Source organism: Pinus tabuliformis, chromosome 2_1 (assembly GCF_031772625.1).
Source record: "Pinus tabuliformis cultivar Carrire ecotype Pingquan chromosome 2_1, CPIR1, whole genome shotgun sequence".
Classification (NCBI taxonomy): domain Eukaryota; kingdom Viridiplantae; phylum Streptophyta; class Pinopsida; order Pinales; family Pinaceae; genus Pinus; species Pinus tabuliformis.
In genome coordinates, this window is record NC_142299.1 from 596,020,009 (window position 1) to 596,030,709 (window position 10,701).

General features: G+C 34.6%; 1 protein-coding gene across 2 annotated transcripts; it reads right to left on the reverse strand.

Moving 5' to 3' along the window:
- Positions 1-2,862: 2,862 nt before the first annotated feature.
- On the reverse strand, positions 2,863-10,414 carry LOC149201862 (tornado 1). 2 transcript variants are annotated; one of them, XM_089403030.1, is made up of 4 exons: positions 10,202-10,414; positions 8,591-10,101; positions 6,960-8,203; positions 2,863-4,813 (listed from the first exon to the last, which is right to left on the reverse strand). In XM_089403030.1, the coding sequence occupies exons 2-4, from the start codon at positions 10,089-10,091 to the stop codon at positions 3,359-3,361; spliced, it is 4,200 nt and encodes a 1,399-aa protein (XP_089259156.1). In that variant the 5' UTR covers positions 10,092-10,101; positions 10,202-10,414; the 3' UTR covers positions 2,863-3,358. The 2 variants fall into 2 exon arrangements, with proteins under 2 accessions (XP_089259156.1, XP_089259155.1); XM_089403029.1 differs by having other exon boundaries at positions 8,591-10,414.
- Positions 10,415-10,701: the final 287 nt, after the last annotated feature.

Sequence of the window (10,701 nt, forward strand, 5' to 3'; positions counted from 1 at the left end):
TATTGATTCTCACTCTCTTTTAACTTTGCCACATTCTCAGTTAATATCAACTAAATGTTCATCCTCAACTTTTATTTTATTTTTTCCTTACCCCAAAAATCAAATTTCGTAATATTTTTTATTTATTTATTTTTATATATAAAAAAACATATGCTCACACTAATCCATCCACACGTTCCTTCCTGCTTTATATCCCATCACCTTCTTTGCATCATCCATGCTAAATCTTAAGTTTTTATTAACGCTTACATTAGAACATTTTTAAATTTGATTACTGTCAAGAGAAAAATAAACGAGAAAATATGAATAATCTTAGATCTATATGCAGAAACAAGTACGAGAGAATTTTAAAAATAACTAGTTGGTCCAATAAAAAAGGTAAATTAGATTAAATAGCATGAGAGGAAAATAACACTTTATGAAGAAGTTGAAACTATTACCGCAAGTTTAATAATGGTGAAAAATATTATTTCAACACGGTAGAAGAAAAATAATTCTAAAAACACCAAAACAGTTTTACTTTTTCATTTTTCATTTTTTTTTTAGCTTAATCTAAAACATGTACATAAAATAAAAAGGTGATTATTGATAATAAACTTTATCATTAATTTATTCAATTTTAAAATATTAATAAAAATATTTTTTCCGATTTTAAAATATTAATAAAAGTGATATAATAGTTTAATAAAAGTAGTATAATAGTTAAATAATGAATCTATACAGAGAACAAATGACTTGTTATAGAGTTTTGTGAATCTAATATTTCGGAGTACTAAGTGAATCCATTATCATGAGATGTATATAACAATTGTTCACGGGTTTTGGATAGATAGCAATTCACCAGTGCAATTCCCCGCTCTTATCTGGGTGATATATTGAACATGATCTAGGTGATATATTGAACATGATGAAGATGTAGTCTGATCAAACTTACCAAAAAAATAATACAATAACTAAAACTTGTACAAAGAATGAAAGAGAGATTATTGATAGATTATCACTAGACATATGATGTTTTTCTCTAGTATATTAATAAAAATAGTAATGGTAGTGAGAAAACTTATATCGGAAAAAATAGCACATTAAAGTTCACTAGATAGTTGTTGTTATAGTGAGAGCATGTATAAGATTTAAAATTTGATGTCAATTTTAATTTTCTTAATAAAAATAATAATTATAATGGAAAATTTATGTTTTAAGAAAAATAGTTTTAAGTTGATTTAGATTATATTATTGAAGAACAACATAACTTCTTTTCTATTGGAATTTAACTTCAAATTTAATAGGATTTTTGTCCAAAAATAGTTTTAGTTAATTAATGAAAATTTTGAACATTATGAAATAACTTAAATAACTAAAATTTAGAGAAAAAAAAATATGATTAAGATGATTAATTTCATCTAAAAAATAATTAATAAAAAATTTGAGTTTTTCACTAATAACTTATTTCTAATCTTAACTATTAAACTTACCATAAATTAAAAATATAAATTTATGAATTATTATTATTTGACATAATATAATATTACTTCTAGTTGTAGCTATTAGACTTACTATAATCTAAAAATTTATGAATTACTATTACGAGACATACTATCTGTTGTAGGTGCATTTTTTTGAAGAATTATAAAATGAAGTCTGAAATTTATTTAAAAAGGGTAACAATTACTAACAAATTTGTTGCTGGTTCAGTGACATGATAGGACTAATAGAAAAACCATCTCTTGGATGTTTAAGCTAAAGGAAAAAATAATGAAAATTATTAAAAATTATATAAACATTTTTAAAAATTCAATGAATTAATGGAGAAAATTATTCTAAAATGTACACAATTTGCAATAAATGAATATGTTGAATTAACTTTATGGAGAAAGTAACTAAATCCACTTATTATGGATAGATTATCACTTGACATATGTCAATTTTTTTCTAGAATAATAATAAAAATAATAATTGTAGTGGAAAAATTCATGTTGGAAAAAGTGGCACATTAAAGTTTACTAGATGACTTTTGTTGTAGTGAAATTACATATAAGATTTAAAATTTGATATTAATTTTAATTTTCTTAATAAAAATAATAATTATAATGGAAAAATTATGTTTTAAGAAAATTAATTTTAGGTTGATTTGGTGTATTTTCTTAAAGTACAACTTAACCTTTTTTATTGGAATTTATTTTCAAATTTGATAAGAATTTTGTACAAAATAGTTTTATTTAATTAATAGAAAAATTGAAAAATTGAATTATTTTAAAATAACTTAAATCATTAATATATATAAATAACATTTAATTTCATAAAAAATTAATTAATAAAAAAATGGATTTTTTACTATAACTTATTTCTAATTTTAACTACTAAATTTATAAAAAAATTATGAATTATTATTATAAGACATAATATAATATTACTTCAAATCTAAGCTATTACACTTAGTATAATCTAAAAAATTATGAATTACTATTACGAGGCAAGTATATGTTGTAAGTGTATTTTTTTGAAAAATTATAAAATGATGATTGAAATTTATTAAAAAAAAAGTAACAACTGCAATCAAATTTTTCTGCTGTAAGTGTATTTTTTTGAAAAATTATAAAATGATGCTTGAAATTTATTAAAAAAAAAGTAACAACTGCAATCAAATTTTCTGCTAATTTACAGTGACATGATAGGACTAAGCTAAAGAAAAAAATGATAAAAAAATATTAAAAATTATATAAAAATCTTAAAAAATCCAATAAATTAATGGATCAAAGTATTTTAAAATTTACACAATTTGCAATACATAAATATTTGTATTCTAAAATTTACACAATTTGCAGTACATAAGTATTCGTTGAATTAACTTTATTGCGAAAGTAACTAAATCCAGAGGCAAAAGGCTAAACTCAAGTTCTTAATTTTGGAAGAAATTATTATTCGACATACTCATCAGTACGAGAGTAACTGAAGCATCACAAAAATACTGGTCATTCTTTGGAACATGCTCAGTGGTCTGGCACTTGCCTCTAAGCTGGGGGGCTATCAATTCACTTTGTACATGATTGGAGCCCTTAAGAATTGGACCAACGACAACAAAACACATGCAGAGTTGAAAATGTCTTGATTGGCTATAAGAAAATACCAGGACCAAGCTTTACAGTTGTTGAAAATTTCTTGACTGGCTATAAGAAAACACCAAGCTTTACAGTAGTTGAAATTGTCGTATGCCTGCTACAAGTGAACAATCCCACATGAAAATTGCAGAAAAATATTCGAGGACTCGGTCATCTACATTGTCAATGCATTTTGCCACGTGAAGCAAAGCAATTTCAGTTCCTGAATCACAATACATAAGAGATCTGAGCAAACTTGGCTTTTAATCAATAGGGAGTTCTATGACTTCATTGATCCGGATTCCATAGTCCTTGTGTCGATGGCAAACCCAAGCAATCTGACCATCATCAGTGTATCTCACCCTCCATAATCCAAACTTCTCTGCAATAGCCTTTCCATTGAGGCACCTCTGGCTTTTCAAAAAGTCCACCAACCACTGTTGGGCTGCTCTGAATTGAGTCACATCCAGAGGCCTATAATTCACATATCGAGACCTATAATTCACATCTCGAGATCTAACTGTTAAGGCTCTACTAGTGGTCTCCCCAATATCATGGATTGCTGCAGCTCCTGCTCCATATAAGAACGAAGATTCTGCTAACTTGGCAACTTCCCTGCTCAGATCAGGGATCATTTCACCCATCCCTGCGACAGCATGGGCACCCACTTTCAGGGCAAAGGTCAGCATTTTCATTAACCCGGTAACATATGGAAGGATGCTCTGCACTGTTCTGTTGTCGACTTTCATTAGACTGCACCCAAGTTGGCCATCAACAACATGTAATTCGCGCCTGTATTCACATAACAGATGTAATTGCAGTGCATTCATGCCAGAAACAATGTCTGTCACCAACCTTTTTGCAAAGCCGCTGTCCGCTCTGACAAAATAAAACATGTGTGGGACTTTTCTCTCTTCCAGTTGGACTGAGAAGTTGATCAAATTGTTCAATTTTCTGTGGAGTTCCATCAGAAGATTGTGCTCATAATACCTCAGTCCTTGAATTTCTTGCTTGATGTCCTGGAGGTCCCTCTCAATAATCTTAAGTCTCTCCAATACCTTCTCAACCCCCTTTGCTATCCCAGCAATGGTAGGAGACACAGACCCATCTTCATTTTCTTCTTCATCATCATCATTCCGAGCACCTTGAGAATCGGGGATGTCGTTAGCTGATGGCACATCCAGCTCAACAACAAGCCTGTAAAGATCGTGATATCGTCTTTGCAATACATCCCTGAATTCTTCCTCTCCAAGCAGGTCCCTTGCGTAGTCGAATCCGGCCCCTAAGATGATAGACCTTCCTTCAGCAACAACACTCCAGGTATGCTGATAGTTATATATGATGTCTGCCGCAACTGAGAGTAGCTCTTGCTTCAGATACTCCACCAGAACAAATTGGCCCTTCCTGTACCTCGGTGGTAGGAGGTCCTGCACACATTGTGGCCTTAAAATACCTTGAACTAATAGTACCCCTTGGCAACCTGCATATGACGCACAGAGTCTTAGAATGCTTTCAACAACAACCTGGTTCAGAACTTTAAGAGTTTCATTGAGGTCTTGTGATGAGCAAGCCAGTATATCGATATAGTAGCCCATTTCGCCTCCGAGTTCAACTCGGATGTCAATGCCATTGATGACTATTGAGATGAGGTTCTTCTCAAGTTTGTAAGTGGCACTCTGTCTGTTACCTGACCCCAAGATTTTGTTGTAGAGGTGCACCTGTGACAGATAAAAAAGGTGGGCATGAAAATGAGATAAGGTGCAGATCAAATTATTAGATATAGATATCAAATATATCGAAAGGACTTAATTGTTAGGAACGATATCCAGTTTCATAAACAATAACAGGGAATTTGATACTGTTCCTTGTATCTCACTCCACTCATTCTTCAATGATGGGCACTCTTCTGTGGAACCGGCACAGTAAGGTAGCAGAACAGCAAAATCAGAGGTAAGAAAAAATGGATGGTAGGTAGGGGCAACTTGGGATATAATCTTGCGTTCTGATGCCAAAGTGAAGAAATTGCCTAAGGCAAGTTTCAAATTCCATGCTTGGTAGCAACAACAACACTATTGTGGTATCCTATAACCAAAGCACCTACCATTTGGACATTATGTCTCGAGGGCAGTAGTGATTATGTAAGCTGAGCTACCGATGGATATTCATGCCTGGTCAACTACTTTGAGGCTTGAGATATGTTCATATCTACTCTGGGCAATATACTGTAATGGAGATACGGAGTCTGGACAACTTGATGGTATTTTGGTGTCATTTATAGGGAAGGAGTTTCCCATTATGCATCTACATGTAATGATGGTACTGACTGCAAATAGAAAAAGGTTTCTTACTTGAATTTCTTGAATGTGAGTTTGCACCGTTCTTCTATAAATCTTCTAACCATCCTCTACTATTTCTATATTCTGGTCTCTCCAGCCACTGACAAGTTGGTTTGGAGAATACATTCCAGTTGTGATGAATACAACATTCCTTGGGGCTTGAATTTTCAGCAATCCCAGCTGTTGGACGCCAATATTGATCACAAACTGCCAGATCAATTATCATCTCTCTAAATCTCTCCTAGTGAGGCCTGTTTTCTGCGAGTTTTGCTGCATCAGAAGCTTTCCAGACTGACAATTTGTTTCCCTGTGGGTTCCATGGTTCTTTGAGGTGTAATCAATGTAAAGATGTAAATTCCAGGATTTGAGTCATTTACTTAGTTTCTGTTGGTTCACTAGGGAGGTTTGGCTCATGGCAACCATAGAGTTGCATTTGTATCCTAAAACCTTTTTGCATAGAGAGAAATCCTAATCATTTTTGGTCGGTTGTGAAAAATTAAATGACTATCCTTTCACACTTAAAGGCGAAAAGTGTGAAAAGTGGTCTTTTACTCCCTACCAATATTTGTTGTAAAGTCAATTTGGATAAACCAGACACAAGACAAATTTTCAAAGATGAGATCCAGAGACTGGAGAAGAACCGATTGTGGGCTAGTAACTAGTTGATAAGTTTCATTGAAGTGCATTAAAAGAAGGGTGGAGAGTGTGGACAAGCCATAACTGGTGGAAAACAGTATATGTTTGGTTCTGTTTTCTTCATTCCATAGAAGGAATTTTATGGTTCATTCCAAACCTTCGTTAATAGAATCTGATCCAGATGATATCCTGTTGGATTTCTAGAGATTTCATTCTCACGGGGAAATAAAGGAAAATCCCTGGTTATTGGATAGCCATCTATGAAATTTCTCCAATAGTTTTTCTATTTCAAATATGGAAGGCCTGGAATGTACTCCCGATGATGGAGCAGAATTCAGGACAGTTCTAAGAGGCTTAAATATTGCTTTACAAAGAGAGACCTGAGAGCTGATTATCCAGAGAGATTCCAAACTGGTCATTGAAGCATTGTTGGATATGTAGAGCGAACCATATGGAAGCATTCATTTTGTTCCGTGATGCATTCCCTGTGTTCCCTGCCTTCCATGAACAAAGGGATGCGTTGGAGACATAAGCACTGTATCCCCATTTGCATGTAATAGTAAGGAATTTCCTTGGGGAGATAGATAGATAGACAGACATGGGGGAGTGATTACGTAATGGCTCACAATCTTCAAGTAGAAGCTCTTTCTTACAATCCTGAATCAGTTTTCCTTAAAGGGATAAGTGAGTGAATCTAAGATACTATGCCTTGCACCCCAGGGAATATGATATCAAGCTTCAACTCTATCCGAGGTTGAGCAGTAAACAGGACATGAGATCTCCGATATCTAGAATAAATCACTGTGTCTCCTATTCTTCTCAAAGATAAAAGAGACTCAAGTTTGATTATTTTCTTTCTGTATTTTTAAAGATTAAAATCAAAGGGTCATACCTGCAACCTTGGGAAGAATCCAGGAGTGAGGAAAGTGTGATTTGAATCATCGCACTCAAAATGGCGGCCAGTGTAGATGTAGCCCGATCCACCTAGCTGCCATGTTTGTGGCTTGTACCGACCTTCCTCCAGTATTGCAGGTATGAAAAGCTTCGAATTGTGATTGCCAGGATCTTGTTCATAACAGAGTTCTAGTTTCAACATCATGCTCACAAGGTCACTTGGGTGCACATTCTCAAAAATTCTGGGACCAAATCCGGGTACTGAACCCTGTAAAGATTCTCTTAAAATCACCTCCAACTCTTTTCTAGTTGTAAAGCCCCTTTGCTGTCGATCCAAAGTAGATTGACTTTTGTTGTTCAGTCTTACTAGACGTCCAAGGACTTCCTCACAAAACCACTCACAGTTCACTATGATGAAATCAAGCTCTTGAAAATAGATGATTTCTCCAGCTTTATGCAAAGAGCATGCTATGGCTCTTCGCCTCTCTTCAACCTTTGTGGGGTCATCATAGCGAGACTGTATTCTCAGTGCTGGAATCTTCGTTTCACACAGTTGAGCAAACTCTTCCCATCTCATAACTGGCTTGTTGGAATGCTCAGATTTCCAATTGAACAACAACACTCTTAAGTCATCGCATACTCGGTAAATTTTGGGAACCCTTTCTAAAATTGTTTTGGCTGTTTGCTGCACATGATGAGCAACCTTATTCACTGAACCAGATGACCTTGCATCCACTGTATATACGGTTGGGGATAATTCAACAAAGCCAGTGAAACGATCCCTAAGCCTGTAAACGCATTGGACAGCTGATAAGTACAATTCTGAACTTTCAGAAGTTTTATCAATATGAGTGAAAACAACTGTGACATGAGTGAGAAAGGATTCTGCTCTTCTGGAATTGGAAACAATAAATCTTAGCCAATATACTATATCTTCTTCAAGTTCTTGAAGCTTTTTGGGTTGTCTGTTGTCTGGTTTTCTAAACAGGCTGCAAATTATGAGAAAGAAAGATGGGCTCCCAGGACCAGGGAACATGAGATCATGAAAAGCATGGAACTCATGCTGACCCGCAAGGTCCCAAATTGAGATTCTAGTATCATCATCTTCTAGGACCTTGATTTTGATACCCTGAGTTCTTGTGATGGGTTCAACTGGGTTCACAAGAGTTTTTATTTGGTCTACTGATGGAATCTTGGCTCGAGCAAAACTTTGCAATATGGAACTACATAGGGTTGTTTTACCTGCAGCCAAAATTGCAGATATTGGTCATTTGAATTAGAAAAATCAATCTTGGTTGTCCAATTTATCATGGAATCCCTAGGAACATTCAAAACAAGGATAAGTAATCTAATCTCAGAAGTTGTATATTTTTCTCTTAAGAATTTTGAAAAGCTTAAACCACTTGTTAGGTCATATTTTATTTGATTCCAAATAATAAATAATCTTCCTCGTGGCCGTTGCATGATCGATCTATCTATCTATATGTGTATTCAAGTATTATATATAAATATAATATCATTCTCCTCACTGAATATTTCAACAATATATAGTAGATTGGATCGTTGCCTTTACCTTTGTGTATAATGAGAAATTGATTAAGGGTGAATAGGAAAAGTCATAAATCTTGCCTGCAAATTCTTGTCCACAGAGGAAAACTCTAGCAGATTTGGGCACTGTCATAGGCATGTCTTCGAGAAAATCAATCTGTGGTTCGGCATTGGCATTTTGTCCAAGCCGTTGGTGAACACGATCAGTTTTACCGGAGGCTTGAAGCGGAGTTCCATTCAGATCAATCTCTTCAAGCCAGGGATTCACCTGCAATGTATCCATAATTGCTTCAAGTACTGCATCTCCTGCAACTCCTTTACATCCCTTCAAAGACAGGGACTTCAAAGCTGCATTTCTTTGAAGAGCTACAAGAATTTTGATGAAATCAGCTGCACCCATGCTACGGTCATCATTTATAGCGAATTTTAGCAAACTCTGGTTTGTGGAGATCATCTGCACCAATGCACTTACACCAGAACTACCCATTTTAGTCTGAGGTCCGCCAATGGACAAAAATTTTAGAGAAGTATTTGCTTGAGGCTGGCCTGGTTTGAACCTACTTAGAGGGCAAAGCAAATGATCAATTCCTTCTCCTCCCATTGGATTTCTTTCAAGCTGCAAGGATTGCAGGGTATGGTTCGAAAAAAGAGCAGCTGCAATGTAGGAAACACCCTTATCATTCATGCCAGTGTTTGACATATTCAGATGTTTCAGAGTTCTGTTTTCCTGAAGGACTCTCTTGAACTCTTGAGCACATTTGGAATTGATATGATTGCCACTTATATCCATATTTTCTATGGTATTATTACGAGCCAGGGCGCATGCTATTCTGTAAGACCCAGAAGTATCAATTCTGTAAATCCTCAGGACTTTATCGGAAGGGATCAGCTCCACAACCTTGGCATTCTTTTCTTTGCTTTCTCGGTTCCACACTTGAAGCTCTAAATTCCTATTCCTCCCCAGTGTAGCAGAAACCAGAGGATAAGCTGCGATTGACTGCATATCCAGTAATATCAGACGCCTGAGACTTGAATTTACTTCAATCATCTTGGCCAATTCTTCTGCTCCTTTCGATCCAATTGAGTCTACCCAAATCTGCAACTCCTCCAAGCATTCGTTGATTTTCAGAGCCGAAGCAATGGCCCATGCCCCTGTCTGTCCGATAGCAGATTCGGAGAAACTCAGCTCCTTAACAACACTGTTTTTCCTCAACATATCAGCCAGCATTTTAACCCCATCAGAGCTAAGATAGCTTTGCTGAAAAGACAATCTTTTCAGTGATGAACTTCTCTTGACAACATTGCATAGCTCTTTTACTTCATGAATGCTCCATCTTACTCTGTTGAAATCCAAGGATTTCAATGTTTCGTTCTCGTTTAGAACTTGAAGAATGTTCAGAAATGAATCATCATTCTTTCTAAGCTCTGGAATGTTGATGTTCAGAGATTTTTCAGTGTCTCTAAAGCACGATATATCTGAATCTCGAAGTTGATAGAATGATAATGTTTCCAATGAAGGCTTTTCGGATCTGATTGCATCTATTGCTGAATCTAAGCCTTGAACAGTACTAGAACTAGCCATTTGGTTTGTTCTAAAGCAAGGACAGTGGCATTAAAAGAATATCATGAAGAGTAAAGCCCAGGAAGCATAATTATGTAAATCAGCTCATAACTATGAACTACAAAACTCACCAAATTCTCAAGAGGCAGTGGGAAAAGTCTGCGAGAAGACACCATAAGCTACTGATCCATTCGAAGTCAGACAAAATTTCAGCAAATAGTATATGACTCTGAGGATGACAAAAACGATTTTCTTGACCCTCACTACACTAAAGGCACAATTTCAACTAGTATAGGATTCTGTACATGACAAAAGTGATTTTCTTGACCTTTCCTATAGTAAAAGGAGACGATGGTTTCAATGTATTCAAAACCCTTTTATGTAAATATGTAATGGGTTTACTGTTTCAAAGTGTCTTTTTTAAAGAGGTTTTTTTCAAATCCAAAATATAGTATATACACTGTATTAATGAAGTTGTAATTTAATTAGCCATAAAAAATTTCAATCATAAATAGTATATCCATTTCTATAAATTGTATTAAAAAAAATATATTTGTAATTTATTTATTCATAAAAGAAAAAACACTTGTAAATTATATAATTTTTAAATATATAAATGATATTTTAACTT

What these genes read in the sequence shown, in the direction of transcription:
- LOC149201862 (XM_089403030.1), bottom strand. Translation starts at nt 10,091, where the DNA reads ATGGCTAGTTCTAGTACTGTTCAAGGCTTAGATTCAGCAATAGATGCA. An exon ending in CTGTGGACAAGAATTTGCAG is followed by an intron (nt 8,204 to 8,590) that starts GCAAGATTTATG and finishes TTTTGGCTGCAG; the next exon opens with GTAAAACAACCCTATGTAGT. An exon ending in GATTCTTCCCAAGGTTGCAG is followed by an intron (nt 4,814 to 6,959) that starts GTATGACCCTTT and finishes TATCTGTCACAG; the next exon opens with GTGCACCTCTACAACAAAAT.